At 49.1% G+C, this 25,821-nt stretch overlaps 1 protein-coding gene across 1 annotated transcript in view; it reads right to left on the bottom strand.

The window, feature by feature from the left end:
* Positions 1–13,247, bottom strand: part of Pttg1ip (PTTG1 interacting protein) — a 17,405-nt gene extending 4,158 nt beyond the window's left edge. The window contains exons 1-5 of the mRNA XM_021204591.2: positions 12,978–13,247; positions 7,764–7,816; positions 5,160–5,268; positions 1,831–2,002; positions 928–974 (exon numbers count right to left, since the gene is read on the bottom strand). Coding sequence (XP_021060250.1) covers positions 928–974; positions 1,831–2,002; positions 5,160–5,268; positions 7,764–7,816; positions 12,978–13,083 — 487 coding nt within the window. The 5' untranslated portion in view covers positions 13,084–13,247. The remainder of the gene's footprint in view (positions 1–927; positions 975–1,830; positions 2,003–5,159; positions 5,269–7,763; positions 7,817–12,977) is intronic.
* Between the last annotated feature and the right edge of the window lie 12,574 nt (positions 13,248–25,821).

Here is a 25,821-nt window from a genome sequence, read left to right as displayed (position 1 = left end):
TCCTTAACAAGATCTGACGCCCTCTTCTGGAGTGTCTGAAGACAGCTACAGTGTACTTACATATAATAAATAAATAAATCTTAAAAAAAAAAAAGTGACTCAAGGCCTGGAGAGATGGCTCAGTGGTTAAGAGCACTGACTGCTCTTCTAGAGGTCCTGAGTTCAATGCCCAGCAACCACATGGTGGCTCACAACCATCTGAAATGGGGTCCGATGCCCTCTTCTGGTGTGTGAAGACAACTACATGTATGCACATACATAAAATAAATAAATCTTGGGGGAAAAATGACAGGATAGTGATTCAAGGCCAAAAAAGTAGGTTCACAGCTGGAGCCTTCCCCCTATGGCTCAGTGAATGATGGGTCAGCTTCTACAGCACCCAACCTCTGCAGCCATAGACAAAGCTTCAGTGCCCTTTCTGAGCTTTAAAACCAGCTTGGAGCCAGGAGTAGCAGACAGTCATGTGTGACCCTGGAGACTGAGGATCCACCATGCTGGGCTTCTACCTCAGTCCAACAGAACATAATTGGATTACACTTGGCAGCCATCACCAGACTGGTTCCTCCAGTCACTCCCCTGTTTCTCCAAACAAGATGATGCAGCAGAAAGCATGGAGGGAGGGGTGGCATGCCTTGGTCTCAGCCAATCCTCTGATAGTGGTCTGAGCCCGTCAGAAGACAGGAAGAGACACACAACAGGAAGGAGCCTCAGACACAAGGTTAGTTCCACAGGTGTGTGCTATCTGAAGGCAAATGGACACGAGCAGCTACGAACAAGCCTCCTGAAGTGTCACACTCCAGGAGTACCAAGAAAGCCTGTGCTACTCTGGCAACTGCGCAGCTGCTGTCTCCAGTGGAGGACCGTTCTCTGGAAAAGCAGCAGCTGCCCATATCCCACCTGGTCAAGAGAAACCCAGCTCATTCTTACCATATTTTTTCCTGATTTCATCATGTCTTGACTTCATTTCCGCTCTCCTAAAGAAAAAAAGAATACAGAAATACCAAGTCACATCTACTTATGATAAACAAGCAAGGTTCTCTCCGACCCCCAACCCCTTCACTTCCTGTGGCAGAATCTAAAGGCTCCTTCGGCACTCTCCACGAGCCCCCCAAAAGGTGGGGGTGACTGTGCCCGCTAGGCCACACCTACCACTCGACCAGCAGGGTGACTGCAGAGCCAGTCTGCAGAGGCTGCTCTGATAGCCAGTCTACTATTTTCCATCAACTAACTCTGACTGGGCACAGTGGTGACCGCCTATTACCCTAGCATTCAAGAGACTGGGTCAGGAAGATGCAGAGCTCAAGGTCAGGCCCTCTCAAAGAATAAACAAACAATAAAAAGAATTCAAATGTCTACCTTTAAAAAGTTCTCATAGAGAAAATGCAATGGGTCAAAGCCTGGCATCAGGTGACCAGGAGAAGACGACTGTTAACATTTACATATGTTACCTGCTTCAGAGCTGAACACCTGATCACCATCTGCCTCCAAGTCTGCATGAGCCCCAGCACACATGAGGAGACTCAATGCTCTGGGAACCTGGCAGCACAGTCAGGGTACTCCATCATTACAGGCTGGAATGGCAGCCCTATAGCTACCATGGCCAGTGGAGGAGCTCTGCGGCACAGGCGCTGCCAGCCTCCTCCACCAGGGAAGAGTAGGCTAGGCACTTGGGGTCAGCTTCTCACGTAACCTCAGCTCAAGACAACAGTGGACAACAAGCAAGCTACGCTTCTGGAAACAGAGACAGCGTGTGACTCATAACCCTTGCCGCTCATAGCCACCTTCCTGTCAAGTCAGAGGGAAGTGCCTGAGCGAGGAGCCCAGCCTCACCTCTCCTCCTGCCGCACTCTCCTCTCCTCCTGCTCTCTCATGGCCCGCTCATCGCTCTTGTCTGGCTTCCGGCTCTTCTTTCGGCGGCAGCAGTAGCAGCAGCACACAGTGATGCCCAGGAGCACAGAGCCCCCAAGCACCGACATGGTGATGATCAAGGCCTCGAAGTTCACTGAAAGCCCAAGCACAAAGCTGAAACCTGGGCAAGCACGGCCTGCCTCCACCCCCAAGGGTACCACCTCGTGTCACGGGAGCAGCCCTAAGCACGGGGCCTGGGCATGTGGCTCCTTTAAGCCAGTGTCTACAACTTAAGATTTCTAGATTAACCAAACAAACTAATGAGACAAGGCAGCCTTTTCCCCACTTAAGACCAAAAGAAGAAAAGATGTCAAGTGTGTGTGTTTCTGTTCCAAGACCTCCTGACTCCTTAGCTGCCTATAGTGGGGAAAGGCCTGCCACCAGCCAAGCATACAGACACCCCAGTATTTAAAAATGGCTACCCAGTGTCAATGGCGTGATGTGCTAGTAGAGCCAACCTTCGGGAGCTGATACAAACCGAAAATAAACTTTAAGGTTCTTCTAGATTTCTCTTAAAGGTCTTTATATTAAAACTAGCCAGGCGGTGATGGTCTATGCTTTTAATCCCAGCGCTCAGGAGGCAGAAGCCAGTGGATTTCTGAGTTCAATGCCAACCTGGTCTACAAAGGAGGTTCAGGGACAGCCAGGGCTAATCAGAGAAACCCTGTCTCCAAAAATAAAAACACCAAACAAACAAACAAATAGTCAGAGAAGCCAGGTGGAGCACCAGGTGGAGCACTCTAGTCCACGGTTTTAAGTCTAGCACTCAAGACAGAGGCAGGCAGATCGCTGAGTTCAAGGCCTGGTCTACAGAGAGTTCAGAGCCAGAACTACACAGAAAAACCTTGTCTCGAAAAGCAAAAAAGGAAACTAAATCCAGCCAAGGCTCCTCCACGACTGTGCTCCAGTCAGAGGCAGTTCAGGAGCCCCATCACCAAGCTCCGCTCTTCACCAAGGCACTTCAAATCCCTCGCTGCAGGGCTCCCTCAGTCAGCCCCAGCCCAGTGGCCCGAGCTCCTCCAGTCTCCTTTCAGCTCCCAAGCACGTTAAACTCAGAAGCAGGCACTGCAGCGGCTCAGATCCCGTGTTCTGTCTACCCATGGTGCCAGTCCCAAAGTGTGCAGAAGTAGCAACTTGTGTGGTTAGAAAGGAGCCCTTCATCGGCATCAGTGGGTGGCACAGTTTTTGACTACAGAATTCTGTAAAGCTCAGCCTACAAATGAGAACATTTAGACAGCTGGATCTAACTAAAACTAATCTACTCCCACAGCTTCTCTGACAAGAAGCTAAAGTCAGCTCCAGATAAAAACAGAAAGCTGGTCCTGACAGAAAAGCGTGGGCTCCACTGTTAATCACTCAGGGGCTCATGGGCTTCTCCCCATGTGCAAACATGGCCTGACAAGGAGCGGCACCTTGCTCAGCACAAAGGTCAATGCATAAAGTCTTCTCTTCTCTTCAAATTAACATAACAATTAACACTCAAGTCACTACAATGAAAACCCTGAGTTAAAATTATAATAATTTTCCTAGAGGAGGAAAAAAATGACTAAAGGTTTTTCATAAGAACTGACTGTCATGGTGCAGGCTGACCATCAGTATGATAAGCCACGCTGACCTATCGTGAAATCAGGAGGCTTGGTGGCCTGCCCTCAAGTGCCCTCCTCGCACAGGGGAGTATGAACCCTGTGCAACATCCTCCATCACAAGGCCAGGCCCTGGGGCTGGTTTCAGTCCCTTGAAACCCTCAGCAGAAAAAGAAAAAGAAAAAGAAAAAAAGAAAAAGAAAAAGAAAAAGAAAAAGAAAAAGAAAAAGAAAAAGAAAAAGAAAAAGAAAAAGAAAAAGAAAAAGAAAAAATCCTCAGCAGTAACTGAGAGTGCTCACTGGGGACCGGGGACCGGGGACCGGGCCTGCTCTCATCAGGCACAAGGCTGCCTCCCACAGGCGCCAGCTCACTTTGCTGGCAGCGCATGGTAACTACACTTGCTGACAGCTACCAGGAACTTCATCTGTCCTGCGCTGGGAGCGCTGTTTCGACATCCCTTGGTAACTTGGGTGGCAACTACATAGCACCAGACAATTATCAAGAGCATGCACTGCCTGACACAGCTCAACACCTTCTGTCACCAGTCAGGCCAACAGCTCACCCTTCTCCACACACCACCCAATGAGTCAAAGGCAAAACAAGTGAACGCCCTCTCTGCTGCTGCTTGCTGATAGGTGAGGTGACACTGCTGTATGCTGTGCACAACAGTTCAGATGAGGCAGCCTTAGTGGAGAGTGGGGAAGCAGCACAAAGCAGGGCGTCCTTCAGTGAAGGCCTTAGGGCCTGGGAGTCAGGGACACTTGCAGAAGCTCTAGAATGGTCTTCCTTGTTCCTCTGAGTGTGATAACCCCGAGTGTAAGGCAATCTGGAATTCACATCAACGATGGGAGATATCTGAGTGGCAAACAGGGCCCCAAAGCTGAGGGCCCCAGGGCCAAGATCTCAGGCTTCTCTGTGCCAGGGCAGGACAGACACAACAGTGCCTGGGCACCAAAGACACCACATAGACGCCCGCTATCTGCTCTCCTTGCTTTCTTGATTCCCTGGGCATTCACAACAGCCAAGCTGTTTTACCTAAAGGTCAATAGAATTGTAAAAAGACAGCTAAACAAGATGTAATAAGGGGCAGAGAGGTTCTATGATTCAAACACGAGGAACCATCAACAAAACCATATCCCAGTGCTCTCTCTGTGAGACACCAGCTCCTTCACAGGCTTGGAGGAGGCCCGAGCGACCCCAAACCTAACACCACCAAAGGTAAACACAGCTACGACAGGAAAATGACTTTCCAGACAGCGACACATAGCACAAACATGCTTAAAGGGAAAGCTGAAACCACAGGTCGAATTTCTCTCATGGGAGGAAAATGACTACCACAGACATCTGGGCTAACTGGGTCCGCAGCCGAGGCTCACTGGCAAGCTCAGGCTCCCATCACACACATGGGCCATACGAACAGGCTCTACACATGCCCTTCCCCACCTCCCACAATGTGGGCTATGTGGTGCTGTGGCCCCTGATGCTGAAGCCCTCCAGGTCCCTGGCTGCTAGCCAAACAGCAGAGCCCCACAGGGCCCTTTCCTTCCTTCTTCCAGAGTCAGTACAGCAGCCTTCCTAGTGACGTCTTGGTAACTGTGCTGAGTGAGCAGAAGCTCCAGAATCATCAAACCCCACTGATTTTGCAAGAAGTAAATGAAAACAACTTACCCCAGCATACGCCCCAGCGAGCGGAACTCAATTTACAAAGAGAAGCAGGGGGCAAGATTTTCCTCACTGGGTAGTCCAGGCACGCCTTGTTCTCGTTGCACCACAGACACTGAAAGAGACCGGCATCGGGGACCCTTCAACAGACATCCTGCCTCCAAGGCTACCCATGCCGCCATCTCTCTAGACTAGCTGGATCTCGGGCATCCATCTCCCAAGTACTCCTGCTCTCCCTGGTTGTCCGCAGGTCAACGGCCAACGCCGTGGCTGGCAGCCCTGTCCACCCTACACAGTGATAAGGTCCAAAAAGTTGTGCTCCCAGGGCCTTTGCGGCCTGCTTGCTTTCTCTAGAGCCCTCTTCCTCAAGCCTGAGAATGATTCCCTCATCTCCTCAAGTAGGCTTGCCCTGCCCCTATTTCTGCCTGCTTCCTCCCACAGCATGGCTCCTCACACTGTACAGTGCATTTCCCTACTGTGCAAGAAGTCAGATAACTGGGGCCTTCACTGAGCACCCAGACACACAGGACAGGGGAACCTGAGCACCCGTAGGTGTTTGCTGAACAGATGGTGGGGTTCAGAGGTGCTATGTAGGAGGTCCAGTGCCCCATTTTACGCTGCACTAAGTGTCTGGTTTTGAAAGGTGCTACAGGGACCACTGAAGGATCAGAATAGGACAGACCCTCCAGGGGACTCGACTGAACCCTCAAGAGCTGGGGTGTGAATGGACCAGGAAACGCAAACAGACAGTACCGTCATACCAACACACATCGGAACTCAGAGCAGGACCCACCACACCCAGTACACAGTACTAGACAGGGCTGAGGGTACACAGCATAGCTGACCTAGATAGGTGTCCCTGGCAAGACTACACACAATCACAGGGCAAAGAACTCTGCTCTCAAGAGCACTGGCCTGTCTCCACACACCTGCAGAGGAAGCAAGCCACCGGATCGTCAACAATTAAAAAGCAGGTTTGGGTCTCAGTTTGGAGTAGCATCTATCACAAGAACATTAAAGCACGTCCAGGGCTAGTGTCCACTGTGCATTTACAGCAGTTCCTGACACTCCATGGCAAACAGCAGCGAGTCCTAGAAGACCCTGTTTCCATCCTAGGGTTCCGTCCTACATTATTTCTGGTTAATAAGCGAGGCTCGAGCCATCCGGTCTAATCTTCCATTTCCAAGTGACTAGGAGCTCCAAAGGACACAGCTCTCTCTATGGGCGTCGTTCTGTTCTTAATTGAAGAGGCCCTGAGCTCAGCAGCGTCAAGGGTGGCGTAGCCTCTCTCTAGGCCACTGGGGCTCAGAAGGCCTACAGGCACCCATTTCTTCCCAGAAGGCCTACAGGCACCCATTTCTTCCCAGAAGGCCTACAGGCACCCATTTCTTCCCAGAAGGCNTTTCTTCCCAGAAGGCCTACAGGCACCCATTTCTTCCCAGAAGGCCTACAGGCACCCATTTCTTCCCAGAAGGCCTACAGGCACCCATTTCTTCCTAGCACCTTGTCTCCAGGCAGTCCTTTGGGCCTGAGCTAGTCTTCTCTATCTTGCCTTTCTGAAGCCTTGGTGTCTAGGTTCAAGGCAGGGTCAGGCCTCAGGCTCTACCCATCTAGACTAAGTCACTGTGACCTCGGCAAGTCTCTCTGTGGACTCTGTCCTCACCAGGCACAACCCAAGTTAATGAGGTTACAAGGCTAGTATACCAGTGAGCTATTTGTTTAACTACTGAAATGGCCTCCTGGGGGCAGGGGGTGGAAACTAGAACCTAGAGAGTCAAGAAAACCCACCCATGGGGTAGGAGACTCCGCACTAGCGATGCCTCCTGCTGAGGCAGGAACAGCAGGTAATTTTTAGTTAGCAGATCCTGTAGCCCACTGGAGTCTCACAAAATAACTAGACACAATTCAGATCTGCACTGCTCCTTTAAGAATCGTCTGCTGCTTTCTAAGACACTCCTAATGCACTGTGGTAGAAGCCAAGCCTGACAGTGGGACACACACTGCCAGGCCCCAGGATGCCTCGAAGCCTTCCTGCAGTCTCCAGGGAGCAGCCTCCTAAGACTGCTTTCTGACCATCTGCTGTTCCACTTCTGTTCCCCCCTGTAAGCTGCTGAAAGTTCCCGATGTAAGCTGCACAGCACTGAGCTAAACAAGCCCAAGAACTCCTCAGCCTCAAGGAGCAGCACAGAGGAGCCTCCCAGGCTGGCCAGAGAGCAGGTTCCTACCCTGCAGAAGCTAAGAGTCCTCCCAGGACATCTAAAGATCTCTGTTGCAGAGCTGTTGCCCACTGCTGGCCCAATCAAAACCCAAGGTCACCCCTCAGAGGCCCACTTCATCCCAAGGTGGCCCAGGCAAGCAGTCCTAGTCATCCAAGGTCAGTACAGGCAGCTCCAGGAAGGGTGTATCCCCACACTGCCTACCCAGGTCACAGATACTGGCTGTGCTGGATGGAGCCAGCACCTTTCATGGGAAGGCTTAGGGTGCCTGAGAGAAGCTGGGATAGTATGTAACCACCACCATGAAAAGCATCCAACAACTCCTAGTGACAGATCGCCTCACGTCCACCCACCTCCTTGGACTTGAGGGCGGGGTCTGAGGCAAGGAACTTACCGAGACATTCCTGAGGCACTCTTCACAGGATCTGTTGGTGTACTCAGAGCAACCTGTCAGGAGAGACACAGGCATCACTGGAGCAGAAGAATAAAAATAAACAGGTGCTGTGGACCTCTGCCCGAAATGATCAAGACTCTGCTGGAACTGGCCTGTTTCAGGGCACCCAACTTACTCGTGCTGCGAGCAAGTCAGCAAGCAAGAGCCACTCCTGCAAGACAGCTGTGTTTTACAGCTCTCCTTTATAGGGGAGCCATGAAACTGCACCTTCTAACCTGCCGAGACCTACTGCTACCGCCATGCTCCTGTGAGCAGGAGACCACAGCCATACGGTGACATGCCTAGAGGCAAAGCCAAGCTTGCAAACTTACCTCTAGATCTCAAGATCCTGGGGCAAGCTTCCCCAGCCAGGGCTATGTTCCCCAAACCCAAGAAGTCAAGTGGTGCCAGCCTGCTCTAGCCATGCAGAGCACCTGGGGACAGAGCCAGCACCCAAAGCACTATTTTCAGGAACGGGTCAAAGTCTATACAGCTATCAGCCTTGGAATGCAAGCAAAGCAAATGTATAGACGCAGCATATACATCAAGACTTTCTCATGCTGTCCAACTGGGCCACAGCTCCCGCCATGCCTTAGAACAAGCACACTTTAGAGGAGCACTGCACTCAAGTCACTGGTTGCCAGGGAAACGCAAATTCAACCTCCACAGAGATGCATGCACGAGAAAGGCTAAACCTAAGAGAGATGACCAGGGACAAAGTAGAGAGGAGAATGCACACTTGGAGTTGGCTCAGCCATTTTTAGAAATGGCCACTCCTGTGACTAGCAAGCCCATTAGAGATATCTTATTCAAGACATCAGAAGACATACCACATAAAGCCCTTAGCAAGCATGCTCACCGTATCTCTATCCATAATGACCCAACTGGAAACAGCCCAGATGCTCACGTCTAGAAGGAGGGACAGCTAGACTGGAGTATCTACACAGTGGATCAACTTCAAGCCACAAAGAGAAGTCAAATAAGTGAAACTGACCGACCCCAGGCGGGCTGAAAGAAGCCTTCTATCAAAGGCCAAGTGGTAATACACAACGTGCACTCATCACCTAGGGGGAGAGCAAGCATGTTGGGGAAAGAAGCTTGGCTCACTGGGTTACTAGGTTGCAGTCTCTGCATCTAGAGTAGCTGGGCTGCACAGAGAAACTTACCCAGGGGTATATTTAAGCTTTCTAACGTCACAGGAAGAAAGTCTTATCTCAAGAGAAAAACTGGTGGGAGCACACCTGCAAGGCCAGCACTTGAAGGTTGAGGCCTAGGGATAAGAGTTCCGGGTCAGTGTGAGCTACACAGAGATCCTGCCTCAAAAAGACAGAAGTAGCCGGGTGTGGTGGTGCACGCCTTTAATCCCAGCACTCAGGAGGCAGAGGCAGGAGGATTTCTGAGTTTGAGGCCAGCCTGATCTACCAAGTGAGTTCCAGGACAGCCAGGGCTACACAGGAAAGGCTGCGCCTATCAGCAAAAGGACAGTCAGGTGCCACAACACACTTGATCTCCCCCAAGCTCTGTCTGTCTACAAACTCTAGAAAGGGAAAGACCAAGCAGGACAGAGTGGCAAATGCCTTTAGTCTCAGCACTTAAGAGGCAGAGGCAGGTGGATCTCTGGGAGTTTGAGGCCTTCCTAGTCTACATAGTGAATTCCAAGGCAGCCAGAGGTACACAGTGAGACTTTGTCTCTAAGGGAAAGAAAACAGAAAGGGCAACATCCAACAGGGGTCTCTACAGACTGGCTTCCTGAAGACAAAGATGGACCGAGGAGCTCAGAGAAAACCGAGGAGACTGGAAATGATGTAAAAGTTGAAGTGACTTAAAATGGCCCTAGGCTTCAGAGGTAGAGAACAGAAAGGAGCTCACTGAGGAAAGTGGTAGATCCGGGTGTGGGCTATGCAGTAAGCTGAGCATTTGAGCTCCACTCTAGCACCCCAGCTTTGGCAGCTATGTTTAAGCTGAGCAGAGACTTTCCTCATTCTTAGAAGGAATTACCTCTGGAGAATTTAGGGGTACAGGCCACCTCAACAACTTACTCCCACGATTTGGTCAAATTAGTAACAAGCTGTAAGATTGTAATTTGTCCATTTGCAAAAAAAATTAAAATAAAATAAAACTTAAGTGAGTAGATTTTTTTTTCTTTTTTGAGACAGGGTTTCTCTGTGTAGCCTTGGCTGTCCTGGAACTCACTCTGTAGACCAGGCTGGCCTCGAACTCAGAAATCCGCCTGTCTGCCTCCCGAGTGCTGGGATTAAAGGCGTGCGCCACCACGCCCGGCCAAGTGAGCAGATTTTATGGTAAGCTAAGAAAGACCCTAGTGCGGCTGGAAAGATGGCTCAGTGGTTAAGAACACTGAGTGCTCTTCCGGAGGTCCCGAGTTCAATTCCCAGCAACCACATGGCGGCTCAGCCATCTATAATGGGATCTGATGCCCTCTTCTGGTGTGTCTGAAGACAGCTACAGTGCACTCATATATATATTATATATTATATATATATATATATATATATATATANATATATATATATATATATATATATATATATAAAATAAATCTTTTAAAAAGAAAGAAAGATAAGAGGAGAGGAGAGGACAGGACAGGACAGGACAGACCAACCCTAACAAGCACAGAAAGGGAGCAGCACAGAGAGGGAGTGGCACAGTATGCGGGTCACTCAGGACAGCCGCACCATTAGCTGGCTGTCCTGCCCCTTAGCACTCCTACACCCCCACACTGAGATCTTTCTCATTAATGCTGACAGCTGAGGGTGTGCTAAACACACCCACTCTCCAGCATTTTCAAAGTCATCCACAAGAAAGGATGGTCTTGCATACTATCAACCGACACAGCGGCCACAGCGGCCCCAGGAATGACGAGGTCCGGATCTGTTACAGGATGTTTTGGTAACTGGGCTTTTGAGAACTGAAAGAACTGAGTTCCAAGAAACACATCCTGAGTCCCTGAGCTCTGGCCACACTGGCCCTGCCCATTACTTGACAGTCTGAATCCCCAGGGGCCAGCGCCCCCTCTCCTCCAGCTCCTCCAGCTTCTCCTTCTCCTCCTCCTCCTCCTGCTCCTCCTGCTCCTGCTCCTCCTCCTCCTCCTCCTCCACAGACCTTGTGTACCGGAGAGCATCAGTGGCAGGCATCCTGGCTGTAGTAACTCCCAGACTCATGTGGCAAGGAAGGAAACACTGACAACCTGCTGCCCCGTGGCTCACATTTCTGGGAGGCCACACACAGTATCTCTCACCCCATCACGGGACATAGCCAACCACACACTAGAGATAGGAACAATCTCCTTGCGGTTTCTGAGTGCTGATCAGGGATGTCCTGACTCTGAGGCGCTGTGGCTTAGAGTTCAATTTAGAAGCTATTTACTCATTTTTAAAGAACTTTCAGACTCATTTAATAATTAAATGGAAAGGCAATAAATAGTGACTCGCTTCTGAGTGGGTCCTTGATGTTTCTGGTGAGTCAACTCAGGTACTCAGGACAAAAAGACACACCTACATGTGGGAAAGGGATGGTTGTGCAAACTAAGGAAGTGAACCTTACTCATCATAAACCTATGAAACAGGCTACCATCTCCTGTGCCACCAAACAAAATAAACTTGGAAGGACTTAAGAGTGCCCATTCTGGCCGGGCAGTGGTGGTGCACGCCTTTAATCCCAGCACTTGGGAGGCAGAGGCAGGCAGATTTCTGAGTTCAGGGCCAGCCTGGTCTACAGAGTGAGTTCCAGGACAGCCAGGGCTATACAGAGAAACCCTATCTCGAGAAAAAAAAGAAAAAAGAAAAAAAGAGTGCCCACTCTGGTGACAGAATTCAGAACTCAGAGGGCATCTCTACTGTCATGTTGGGAATACACTTGCTTAACAAAGTAGTCCTCAACACCGCACTGTTTGAGAAAAGGAGGGACAGGGTACCCTCAAAAGGCATGTATGCAGTATTGAATAATACAGTTCACAAAGGCAGGTTCCTCAGGGACAGAGGGAGGGGAACTGCAGATTCCTCTACAAACTGAGGTGTTCTGTAAGGACCCACTACCCGGTGACTTGCACCAGCCATCACTGTGTCTTAGTGTTGCCATCACAACTGCAGTCCTTTTAGGGACTGTTTTTCCCAAGTTGAAGCTCAGAGACAATGACTCCACACGCCATTAGTGGAGGGTCCAAAAGCCCTGCCAAAGTGTCCTCAGTGTCACAAATTTCACTCTACAGATCTATTATCGATTACAGGTTCTGTGAAGCACACAAGAAATATTTAAAGGGTGAGTTTCGTCAGGCAGGATGGGTGCATACCATCATGGTCAGCATTGGAGAGGCGGAGGCAGCCTGAACCCAGTCTCAAACAACAAAAAAAGGTGAGTTTGGGGATACGGTAATGTAAATTTATGCAGATTCCTTGTAATGACTAGCGGCTTTACACATCAGCCATCTCCCTAAAGAATGTCAAGAAGTAGAATCCTTACACCTAACACGTGGTCTGTGGCAACAGGTGGAGGTTCGTGCCCCCTAATATCGCAGCAGACACCCTTGAGTCACTGGGAAGGGGTCCTGGGTCTCTCCACAGGCTCCCCGGCATTCTGCCTGGCATAAAGTCCTCACTGGAGAATCTAGCCCCAAGTTCCCCCGGGCGGCCAAGGTCAGCTCCTTTAGTCACCTTCACCAAGGTAGCAAGAGTGAGGCAGTCGCAGACCCTAGGCAGATAAGAAACTTAAACACAGAGCCGCGACAACTCATAAAAGGTCACAAAGAGAAAACACACCGTGACAGGCTAGAGTGTAAAGACACCTTGAGAGAGCCTGAGCTAACAAAAATACGCTCTTGCAGCGCCTCATCAACTCTAGCAAGCGTGCAAAGGTCAGAAAGTTGGTCAAGCCTCAGACCTGGACCCAATTTGCCAACTCCCCGATCCCTCTCAAACAAAAAGAGTGCTGGAATGCAGATGGTCCCCGAGGGGAACCCCAATCAGCCAGCTGCTAAGCAGGTGCAGAGGCGTCGGTTCCGACTAGCCTCAGGACACGACGTTAACTTCCAGCAGTGGCTGCCTTACCCAGCTCCAAGGGAGGGCGTGAGCGCAGAGGACGCCAAGCCCGCGGGCTGGGCTCCGCCCTGGATCCGACCCGGCCGCCCTCCTTCTCCTCGGCCTCTAGGCCCACGGGCCTTACCCACTCGCGGAGGTTCCTGCGCGGAGGCTCCGGGCAGAAGCAACAGCAGCACCGCACCGAGGAGCATCACCCAGTGCGGCGTCAGCCCAAGGTTAGCAGGCGCCATGCTGGGCGCGACGTCGGAGGGGACTTCAGACGACTTAACTTCTACGCCGCCGAGCCAGGTTGTTTCCACAGTAAGCGCTCCGCCTCCGTAAGCGCGCTGGAGGGGCGGAGCTTGCGAGTACGCAGCCGCAGGCTCCGCCCCCTGACCTACGCCCGCCTCCGGGCGCAGCTGAGGCTTAGTACGCCTGCGCGCTGCTGGAACTGCGGGGAGGGAGCAATAACTGGAGCTTCAGAGCAGCGCGCGTGCGTAGTAGACTACTAGGCTGCGCGGTGGACGGCAAAGCTTTGCCCGGTAGAGAGCGCTTGCTCTGGAATGGAGCTGCTGGATTCTGAGGCAGGTTCTGAGGCTCAGCTTCTCTGCCCAACACACTTGCTCTGTAGCCGCCAACTCTCGGAAACCCTGCCCACGCCCAGTAGGACCTCTGCCAGTCCTGTTGATTCTCTGCTAGAGCCGTGTGCGTGTCCACAGGGCAGGTTTTGTGGATTTACGTTAAAACAGCATCCAAGCTGTCTCGAACTTGTTACTGAAAGGCGTTTAAATCACTGAGGGAGTGTGGAGGGTGTAGCTTAGATGGTAGAATTGCTTGCCTAGCAACCAATGCATGCACAAAGCCTCCGAGTTCCATCCTCAGAACCTCACAAACAAGTCGTGCTAGCACACACCTGTCATCCCAGCACTTGGGAGTGGAGCATTGGAAGGATCAGGAGTTTAAGGTCTTCCTTAACCAATGAGACCCTGACTCAAAGAAAACAAAACAAATCCTTATCGTTAGTGACTGGGGAGCACAAACTTGGAGACACAGGAGCTTTGAGTAAGAGGTACCTTCCCTGCCTGATTGTGCATGAACCAGAGACCTGCATAGCCAGACGCCAGAGAGGTCACTACGGACAGTGGCTCCCAAGTTTCTTGACTCCTTAAAGACTCAGACTCCAGTAGGAGTAAGCAAAAATAGGATACAAGCTTGAGCCCACCAGCTTTATGTCAATTTGATACAAGTTATGACTGTAAGTGTTGCAACTCTGAAGGGAAAGGCTTGAAGTGTTCCAGCTCCACTCCTGGCGCTGCAGGGGAATGTTTTCCCTAAGGAAGTATAACAGTTCTGCTGCAGGAGGGGAATTGCCCATGGAAAGTGTTACAGGTCTGCTCTTCAGAGGGAGACATCCCCAGTGAAAGTGTAACAATTCTGCTTTGGCAGAGGGAGGTTTTCCCCAGTGAAAGCGTTACAGCTTTACTCCAGCCAGGCAGGTTTTCCTCAGCCAAGTTCTGTTCCGGGGAAAAATGTTACAGCTCTGCTCCGAGAGGCTTCCTGGCAATTGGGAGCCAAGGAATATCACAAAGTCACACTACGCATGAGACACACAAGAGATTTGTGTGTGTGTGTGGGGGGGGGGGAACCAGGAGGGTGGCTGCCTCTGCTAGGGTGAGAAGCAGCAGAGAACTAAGCCAAAGGCAGTGCTTACATAGGATTTCTTGGGGGAGGAGCTTCCAGTGGAAATTTCCAGGATGAGGATTGGTGGGATTTCAATTCCTGAGCTTGGGAGGACTCAGGGTCTTTGTAGCACTGAGCTGGTTCAGAGCAAGGGAAGCTTAGCAGGGCCTGGGTTAGTGCAGTGCAGGATCTGGGTGGGAGATGAGTGGGCCAAAGTACACGCCCCCCCGGGAGTGGTCAGGGTCTCTAAGGCAAGGTTTTGTGGCCATGTATCATTGGCCAGGGCAGGGGTTTTGGAAGATGCTTTATCTGCATATTCTCGGTTGTGGGGGTAAGGGAAGTCTTAGAAGGTCAACCAAGGAGTGAAGCCTGATAACTGTAAGGGTAATATGGTGAGGGAGCCAGCTTTGTGGTGCCAGGGTGGGAGTGGGGAGGTAGCCAACTCCTGCCATCCTTGTATTTAAGGTATCTGAGGTTGAAGCTCTCTTGAACCTTCATCTGAAACCCTGAGCCATTATAGTTTCACATTCAGGGATTAATGGGTTTTCTTTACCCTTTTATCCCACTGAGAAAATGCCTGCCTAAGAGTGGGATGTAGGAGGCAGGATTGTAGGGCATTTTCTTAATTAGTGATTGACGAAGAGCTCAGCTGGTTATGGTACCACTCCTGGGTGGTGGTCCTGGATTCTGTAATAAAGCAGGCAAGCTACCCATGATCAAGCCCGTAAGCGGCACTCCTCCATGGCCTCTCTATTAGCTCCTGCTGCCAGATTTCTGCCCTGCATAAATTCTGTCCTGACTGCTTTCAAGGACAAACTGTTAGATGGAATTGTGAGTGACCAAAACTGAGACAGTGAGCAACCAGACCACAGTGTGGCCATGATTGTTTAATTATGCATTCCCTCACTCTGCTCAAATTCCTCCTCCAGAAAACCTAAGCTAACCCAAAGATGGACTCGGGAACCACGAACTTCTTTATGCTTGAGACCTTTCGTTTGGCAGCACTGGTCTTGTCAACTGGAGTAATGGGATAAATGCTCTTATCCACTGAGCCATCTCTGCAGCCTTGCATAGCATACTTTATGGCCATAATCTGAAGTTCCTCTGGACTGAAAAGAATCTCAAAAAGGAAGTAGGCTATTTGGTCATATATAACATTACATATTGTCTTAGGGTTTCCATTGCCGTGAAGAGACACAAGGACCAAGACAACTCTTATATAGGACAACATTTAATTGGGGATGGCTTACAGATTCAGCAGTTTAGTCCATTATCAAGGTGGAAAGCATGGCAGCATCCAGGCAGACATGGTGCTGGAGGAACTGAGAGTTCTACATCTTCATCCAAAGGAAGCCAGGAACAGACTACTGTTTTCCAGGTAGCTAGGAAGAGGGTCTCAGAGTCCATCCCCATAGTGGCACACTTCCTCCAACAAAGCTGTGACATTCCAATAGTGCCGCTCCCTGAGCCAAGCTTATTTGAACCACTACATTCCATTCCCTGGCCCCTATAGGCTTGTTCAAATACATGAATCTATGAGGACCATACCTAGCCATATAGTATAGTGCAAAAATACATTTAGTCCAACTTCAAAAAGTCCCCATAAACTGGGTGTGGTGGTGCACGCCTTTAATCCCAGCACTCAGGAGGCAGAGGCAGGCAAATTTCTGAGTTTGAGACCAGCCTGGTCTACAGAGTGAGTTCCAGGACAGCCAGGGCTACACAGAGAAACCCTGTCTCGGAAAAAAAAAAAAGTCCCCATAATCTATAGCAGTCTCGCCAATGTTTAAAGTCTGAAGTTCAAGATCTTTTCTGAGATTCATTCAATGACTTAACTGTAATCCCCTATAAAAATCAAAATACAAAAGCAAATTGCAGGTTATACATTACCATTCCAAAACTTCATAATGAGGAAATACTGGACCAAAGCAAGACCAGAATCCAACTGGGCAAACCCCAAATTCTGCATCCCCATGTCTGATGTCCCATTGCTTTCAACTTTGTTGACTATAGCATAATTCTTTCTCCTGAGCTAGTTCCACTCCCTGTTAGCAGCTTTCCTTGGCAGGTATCCCACGGCTCTGGCATCTCTAACGTCTTGGGGTAACCAAGGCAACTTCAATGTTACAGCTTCTTGTTCCAACATCTGGGATCAACACATGATCATCCGGGCTCCTCCAAAGAGCTGGCATCCCTTCTCCAGCTCTGCCCTCTATAACACTCTAGGCTCTGATTGATTCTACTCCACTGCTGCTGCTGTTCTTAGTAATCATCCCATGGTACTGGTATCTACAATTTGCTGGAGTCTTCTGCTGCAACTAGCCTTCACCAATAACTTCTCATAAGCTCTCTTTTTGGTGCCAATTCCCCACATCTTTGAATGACCTCCTCAGTCCTGGGCCATCAACTGCAACTGAGGCTGCACCTTCACTATTGGCCTTCTCTGGCCTCTTACAATATCAAGCCTCAGCTGCTCTTCATAACCCCATACCTTCAAAACCAGTACCAACTGGGTGATTCTTACACATTACCAAGTCCAGCTACAACACCAGGTACAACATTGGCTATCTCTCAAACATAGCTTCTTTGTGCTCTCAGTAAACACTTCCCAAAAGATTTCACTGCAGTGATGCTGGTCTTTTGATAACCACTGCTAACTTTTTCAGCTCCAGCTAACCAGCAGCAGTTGTCTCAGTAGTCCCTGCTATTCTTGACTCTAAAGCCAGAGTCATGTGGCTAAAGTTGGCAGGTTCTCTTCCTCGCTGGGGCTGGAACATGGCCTTCTTCTTCTATTACATCACTAGCTTTCAGTTTTCCAACTTCTTCTTCCCTAAACTTGTCTGTCATGAATCTTGCTCTGAATATTGACCTTGAACTCAGAGATCTGCATGCCTGTCTCCTGGGATTAAAGTTGTGTACCACCATGCCTAGACTTAAACTTTTCTTCACCTAGAACTTGCTCTGTCCTAGGTTGGCCCTGAATTCAGAGATCTATTTGTCTTTATCTTCTGGAATTAAAGATGTGTACCACCATGCCTGGGCTATTTCATGACCACTATTTCTCAAGATATGGATCACAAGTGTACCCTTCACTGTAGCTCATTCCAGATTAAAAGTCCAAATAAAAACGATAACCAGGGAATAACACCCAACATGAAAAACTATTCCTTGTTCAACTGCAAACACATAAACAATAAGCTTAGCTGGGTGGGATCTTGCCCCGAGGTCACCACTCCCTTAGTCTTCTTCTCCCCTTGAACCCAGGATTCTCTTCCATTTTACTTCTCGGTGCCTCTTTATTCTTTGAACCATACATTTTGTATTTTTCCTTTTGAAGCTTGTTATGCTTGATCAAAACGCTCTTCATGAGACTAAACCAGAGAAGAAAGTCTCTGCTGGGCTTTTTTTGAGACTTCCTTTGTCAATGCAGTTAATACAAATCTCTTACCTTACCTTACCTTAGCCTCAGGTAGACTTTTCAGAAAAGGGCAAAAAGCAGCCACCTTCTTCACCAAAATGTCACAAGAACAGTCTCTGGGCCACATACTGAAATTCTTCTTCACTGAAACCTCTCAGGCCAGGTCTGCATAGTTAAAATCAGTCTCAGCACCAATGTCTTCCACATTCCTACTAGGATGGTCCATTAAACCTCACTTAAAACATTCCACTGCTTTCCAAAGTTCCGAAATCACATTCCTCTAAACAAAAGTATGGTCAGGCCTATCAAAGCAATACCTCAGTCCTTGGTACCAACTCTGTTTCAGTTAGGGTTTTACTGCTGTGAACAGACACCATGACCAAGGCAATGCTTATAAAGAACAACATTTAATTGGGGCTGCCTTACAGGTTCAGAGGTTCAGTCCATTGTCATCAAGGTGGGAGCATGGCAGCATCCAGGCAGGCATAGGGTTGGAGGAACTGAGAGTTCTACATCTTCATCCAAAGGAAGCCAGGAGTAGACTACTATTTTCCCACCACCTAGGAAGATGGTCTCAAAGCCCATCCCCACAGTGACACTCTTCTTCCAACAAGGCCACACTTCCTAATAGTGTCACTTCCTGTGCCAAAAAGATTCAAACCACCACACATAACAGAAATGTATATCATTTTATGCTCCATTTTCAAGGCAGTGCCATTCCCCTGCACTGAGATTGTTTGGGCAAGGAGTTAGACATGTGTCTTAGTCAGGGTTTCTATTCCTACACAACATCATAACCAAGAAGCAAGTTGGGGAGGAAAGGGTTTATTCGGCTTACATTTCCATATTGCTGTTGATCACCAAAGAATTCAGGACTGGAACTCAAGCAGGTCAGAAAGCAGGAGCTGATGCAGAAGCCATGGAGGGATGTTCTTTACTGGCTTGCCTCCTCTGGCTTGCTCAGCTTGCTCTCTCATAGAACCCAAGACTACCAGCCCAGGGATGGTCCCACCCACAAGGGGCCTTTCCCCCTTGATCACTAATTGAGAAAATACCTTACAGCTGAATCTCATGTAGGCATTTCCTCAACTAAAGCTCCTTTCTCTGTGATAACTCCAGCTGTGTCAAGTTGACACAAAACTAGCCAGTACAACATGGGTAACTAAGTGTGCTGGTTGGCATTGGGTTTCAGACCTGGGACAAGTGACTGAGGTGCATATTTAACATACCAAAGTGGACCTGGCCTCCAAGTTCTCCCAGCATCCCTCAGTCCTTACCTATTACAGGGCATGGCTGGCATACCCTGACCTTGGCCTGAATTTTCCAGCCCAAGGGCTGGGCTTCCCCTCCGCCCAGAAGCTCTACCCTATATAATCTAGACATTTTGGTTCTCTCTCTCTGTCTCTCTGCCTCTGTCTCTGTCTCTCTCTGTGTACATGCATGCTTTGTTTTTTCTCCTCCCCACCTCCCTTCTGTCTTCCTCCCCATAGTGACTTCCCTGGCCTTGTTCCTTGGGACCAGGGAACGCATTTCCCTGATAAACCTACCTTTATATACTTTAATTTGGCTTGAATTGGCTCAATTTGTGAGCAGAGAATAACTTTTCATCTGGTGCTGGAACCCAAGAGAGTTGAGTCCCCAGCTACATGGGGGACTGTCTCCTATCTTTCTCTCTGCCTGATTTGATCAACTTTGGACTTGGTGAGCGACCATCTCACCTCGGAGCCTTGAAGCTGCTCCTCTCAGGTCTCCAAACCACCAGGATCCCTGCCAAGAGCTAGAGTATTCTAGGAGGAAAGTCAAGTAAAGAATTTCCACCATCGGACTTCTCTGTGAGCCTGACTCTAGCTTTTGGAAACATTTCTTTTTGTTCTTTTTGTTCTTTTTTTTTTTTTATTCTTATCACTGCTTTGTTTGTGGGTTCCTCCTTTATCTTCTGTGGCTCACCTCAGCTTCTTCCACCTCAACGGTTACCGAATGTCTTCTCAGCCGGCTAGCTCACTTCACTTTCAACTGTCTCTTATTTTCTCTCTTCAAAATCTTTTCCCTAGCACTTCTTAATCTCCTTTCTTCCTGAATCAACTCTCCTCTCTGACCCTACTCTTCTGTCTTCTAGAACCTTCTTCTGCCTACTCCCTAATCCTCCTCCTCTCCCCCTCCTCCTCCTCCCTCCTCTTCCTCCCCCTCCTCCTCCTCCCGTTCCTTCTCCTTCCTCCTCCCTCTTCTGCTCCCAAAAGTCCAAGAGCCAATGATCACCAGGCATGTGAAATACATTTCATACTACGCCTGTCTGTGGGTGGGACATTTTACTGGTTAATGATCTGAGGGAGAGAGTCATCCCTCGGCAGGTGGAGCTGGCTTACAGAAGAACACGAGTTGAGCTAGCAATGGGGAGCAAGCATGGAAGCAGTGTTCCTCTGAGATTCTGCCTCACTTCCTGCCTTGAACCCTCAAGATGGATCGTGGTGTGAAAGTGTAAGCCAAGTAAATTCTTTCCTTGACTGTTTGGTCTGGTCAGTTGGCTTTCTCATGACAGCAGAGATGCTAGCTCATCCACCTCGAGGAAGCTGAGGCTGTCTTTAACCCCATTATAGTTAAGCACTGTTCTTTCAACTGTATCAGAGGCTCAGGCTCCAGTGGGATTGTCCTAATCGTGTGTTGCATGGCAGTGAATCCTCAGGAGACCCTGGCTTGGTTACAATGGCGTTGGATTTGTACTTTTCACTACCATTCCCCATTTTGTGGGATTTTAAACAAAAGGGTCATTGGAGGAAATACCCTAAAAGGAAGATCTTCTCTGCCTTGATTTGACAGAGAAATATGCCTCAGCAACCTTATGAATATACGCTAACCTTATACAAAATAACCCTAGGTCCTCTACTGCTGTGATTTCTTAGGTTAGCCAGCTCCTGCCGTCTTTGAAGTATATTTACTATTCATTTATTTCACTAAATAAATCTGACTTTCTGTGGTCCATCTGCATCTGTTAGTGAATTCTTTCTTCATTGGACTAAGAACCTACTGGATGGACCCCTGGGTCCAATTACAGCTCTGTCAGAGCAGTAATGGAAAAATCAGACCCAAGGGTTGTGGGTTGTTCACGGTCATAAGTCCAGAAGGACTCACAGGGGACTGGTATGGACTAAAGTTCCTAGGAAAGAATCACATCTATGCTGAAGATTCTACAAGGCCACATGGTTGATTGGAACTCATAATCTTGGAGAATTGAAATGTTGTAGGTTGCAGATCCAGAGCCAAGTCAACTTTCGTTTCCCCAATAGCAAATCATTACCTGCCTCTGACCTAATATCTTTTTTACTATCAGGTACAACCTCTGGAAGACATTCTTAGCGGACCATTATCTTCTGCCAAACCCAAAGCAAAGACTGCCATCAGATAATATCTGAGAGCGACAGCGGAGATTTGCCTGCTTGGTTGTGCTGTGCCGGGACGATGTTTAATATCTTTGAAAAGTGCCTTGATGCATGGCTTTGTTTTGCTCTGTAACTACGAGAACTTTATTAAACTGCTTGCTCGTTTGGAGCATGTTACTCAGGACAACCCGAGTCCAAGTTCCTAAGCTGTGGTCATTCCTCTTGGGCTCATTTCCTTTGAGGTTTGCATTTTGAGTCAACGTGAAGCCATGAGTTTAAGTCCAAGTTCCTCCCATTCTCACCACCAGGACCTCTATCGTAGTTTCAAAGCCCCAGTGAGCTTCAGTGGCTACAGCAAACAAACACCAGCACAGGATAAGGTGCTGGGCACAGATAAGAGCCCAGGGCCAGTGTCCCAAACCTGAGCTAACTCAGTGCCTGGTACAGCACTCACAGAAAGCCTATGCTTCACCCCCTTGCACAAGGACAAAAAAGTCACTGGTGTGTTGGTGTGCTAGGGAACCTTTTAACAAGCGGGTCTCATTTCCTTCTGGTGCAGCATAAAGTTCCCCTCTGTGTGCAACTGCTGAATGGGGACTAAAAGCTTGCCATGCTCCCGGGCAAGCAGCCCTCATGCAATCTAATACTGTACAAACAGAGACTTGAAAACCCACTTGCAGGAAAAAACAAAACAAAACAACAGTCATCACGAGCCTGGTGTAGAATGTCTAGGGAAGCTTGCATGCTCTTGTCCTAGCATCAAACCACACAATATTACGTCGGCATTTTGTTTTCATTTAAATCACCTGATTGCACGCACCCCAGCACATGTGGCGGTCTGAGAACAACTTTCAGAAGTTGGTTTTCTCCTTTCGCTGTGAGATTAAACCCAAGTCATCAAGCTTGATGGAGAGTGCTCTTACTCACTGGGCTGTCCCTCTGGCCCCACGGGGTACTCATTTAGTGAGGGTAATGGGGGGGGGGGATGCTGATCTGCATTACCTCATATGTAAGAAATGCTACGGATATCAGCCTTACAAAATACAACCCAGACTCGGGACGCTTCACCTAGGCAGAAGCTGGAGAGATTGTTCCCTGTCCCCAAACAGCAGTGTAGGTGACATTGTCCTAAATGGCAGGGCTCTGGCTAGGTAAACAAGAAGGATCATTATCAAGTGAACAAGCCTAAAGGTTTCGGTTTACAAGAAAAGCAGATCTCTCAAGGCAGTTTCTGTTGACCAGAAACCACCCTCGATCCTCCAGTAACCTCCCTGCAAAGGTCAGCTACCCTCTAGCAAGAGGACCTAGTTCCCAATCAGTCTGAACAGCCACATCAGCTCAGACCCTCCCCTTGGTGTCATAGAAAATCTGCTTGTTGTCCCACCTTCTTGCTCGTCTCTTCTCTCTGCCCAGGACCCCAAGATGTCACTTTGAGCCCCACAAAGAAAGGAAGAAAAACCTTTCTTTCTGTCCACAGAGCGATCTAGATTGTTAGTTTCTCTGTGCCATCTCTGATAGGTTAAGAATGATGTTTGTTCTTCCAGGGGACCACGGTTTGGATCCCAATACCTACATGGTAGCTCACAGCCTTCTGTAACTCTAGTTCCAAGGGATCTGATGCCCTTTTCTGGCTTCCACAGGAAGACTCATGATGCATATACGTGCAGGCAAAATATCCATAACATCCACACATACTGTGTGTGTGTGTGTTGTGTGTGTTGTGTGTGTGTGTTGAGATTTAGTCTGTTGTTATGTATTGTAGTGCTAAATTCTGGCCCTGGATGCCTCAGGGACGAGGAGAGTTTCAAGTACACAAGTGATGGTATGTAACCTTGCTTCTTATTTTAAAATGATTGGTTAAATAAAGATGCTGACAGCCTTCAGCAGGGCAGAAGAGAGGTAGGTGGGGCTCCAATTGCTGGGTGTGAGGTCTGAGGCAGAGACCAAGGGGAGGAGAGCAGAGAAGTAAAGAGAGGAGAAGATGCCCTGGGGTAGGTGAATGGTGAGAACTTGGCCATGAGGGCTGGCCAGTCGGTGTAGGAGTGGCCCAGGCAGAACATGGCAAGTGATATCTCCAGGTTATTGACAGAGAAGTAGACAAATAGCTTCTTTGAGGGCTGGTGAGATAGCTCAGCAGGTAAGAGCACCCGGCTACTCTTACGAAGGTCCTGAGTTCAAATCCCAGCAACCACATGGTGGCTCACAACCATCCGTAACGAGATCTGGCACCCTCTTCTGGAGTGTCTAAAGACAGCTACAGTGTACTTACATATAATAAATAAATAAATCTTTAAAAAAAATAGCTTCTTTGAGGGTAGATATCTACTCAGCTCTAGTGTTGTTAAGGCTTATCATAAATACAAAGGTTTTGTGTCTTTTATTTGGGAACTGAATGATCAAAGGTGAGGTAGAAACCCCCATTATTATTATTATTATTATTATTTTTAGTACAACAGCACGTGTGTGGGGTTTTTTTGTTTTTTGTTTGTTTGTTTTCAAGACAGGGCTCCTCTGTATAGCCCTGACTACCCTACTATCCAAAACCTCACTCTGAAGATCAGGCTGGCCTCAAACTCAGAGATCTGCCTGCCTCTGCCTCCTGACTGCTGGGATTAAAAATGTGCACTACTACACCCAGCTAACAGAGAGAGAGAGAGAGAGAGAGAGAGAGAGAGAGAGAGAGAGAGAGAGAGAGAGAAAGGCAGGCCTGGCCTGAGGGCTAGGGAGATGGCTGAATGGCATGGGTGAGACTGTTTGCTGTGTAATCATGAAGAACTGAGTTCAAATCCCCAGACCCATGCATACCAAGCCAGCTGTACAAGGCGGCAGGACTTTGGTGAGCAGAAGCACCAAACACATATCCCACATGCACATACACACATGTGCACACACATGTACACATACACACACACATGTGAACACCCCCCCCCACACACACACACAGAGAGAGAGAGAGAGAGAGAGAGAGAGAGAGAGAGAGAGAGAGAGAGNCACAGAGAGAGAGAGAGAGAGAGAGAGAGAGAGAGAGAGAGAGAGAGAGAGAGCCCACATCCCTGCTTTAGGCACATGGCAGTGAAGAAGGAGAAGGGTACCTGATGTGACCACACATAGGACATCCACAGGTACCTCTTCGGGTGTTCAAGAGCTTCCATCCCAGGAATGACTCAAAGATGAGAGAAACGGTGATCCTGGAAGACAGAGGGTGCTTGCTTTCCCAAGGAGATGGTTAAAGAACTCAGAAGACATGGGTGATAGCACACACCTTAAATCCCAGCACTTGGGAGGCAGAGGCAGGTGGATCTCTGAGTTCCGGGTCAGACACGGAATGGTGTCAGCCTGGGTAGTGTGGTAGCTGCACCCAAGAGCCACAGAAAAGTCTCTCACAGCCTGGCCCAGCCACATGGTATGGCTGAGCACATGGTATGCCTGAGCAGGTAGGGGAATTCTAGGCCCACATGTCAGGATTTCTGATACCTGAGTCATCTGCTGGGGATTTTCAGTTTTATTTGGTAGTATCTGTGTGACTGGTCTTTCATCAATATGAGGACATTCCTCAGTTAGCCACAGAATTCCCTTCCTACCACAGCTTGAAAAGTGGAAATTGGGACCCGTCTCCTGGCACATTTTGCCACCAGGTGCTTCTCTACCGGGCAAGCAAGCTGGGTAGGGACTTTGAACTCCCAAAGGGGAGCTTATAAGGGGTGCGGTTGGGGTCCATGGGAGATCCAGGTCAGCAGAGGTCTGGGGCAAGGGAGGGGCTGTGCCCTGGGACAAAACCCAATCATCTACGCTGGATTAAGCAAGAATGAAGAACCCGTTTCTCTGGAATTCAGGATGGCCTAGATGGGGCTGTGAGGGGTGTTGTTTCACTGGTTTGGGACCTGGTTTGGCTCTGCGGCCTTTAGGGGTCAGGGATTCGGAAAGCCAGGTTCCCATCCCAGTCCTTCCAGGAGCCAGGCAGCCAAGGATTCCTGCGCCTGCGCATTTTGAACTATTTATTTTTACTTTATTATTTGTAGGTTTGTGTGCCTTGTGAGAGGATGCAACGAGTGTGGAGGTGATGCCCTGAGTCAGAAGAGGGAGACAGATTCCTCCCCCTCCCATCCTCCCCTCCCTTCAGCTGGAGTTGTGAGCCTCCTGATGCGCTCGCTGGTCCTCTGGTAGGGTAAAAGATACTCTCAGTCACGGAAACATCTCTGTACCTATACTTTCAACAAGATGGAAGATGTCACTTGTTTAAGGTGACATAGGAAAGACTCAGTGCTGGATATGGACCCAGGCTTAGAGTTTTACTTCTGTTAAGTCCAAAGTGGCCCCCTAGGCTCCGCCCCACAGTTACCTGGCAACAGCCAGGTGTGCCTGACTCACTATAGAAGGGGCTGCTCACCCCTCCTCTCTCTCTTGCTCTCTCCCCTTGCTCCTGGTTCCCTTATCCTCTTCCCACTCCCCTCCTTCCTCTCTCTCCATGTGTTCATGGCCAGCCTCTCCTCCTCCTCCTCCTCCTCCTCCTCCTCCTC

The sequence above is a fragment of the Mus pahari genome, chromosome 9 (assembly GCF_900095145.1).
Source record: "Mus pahari chromosome 9, PAHARI_EIJ_v1.1, whole genome shotgun sequence".
Lineage (NCBI taxonomy): Eukaryota > Metazoa > Chordata > Mammalia > Rodentia > Muridae > Mus > Mus pahari.
This window is presented reverse-complemented; position numbering and strand designations above follow the sequence as displayed.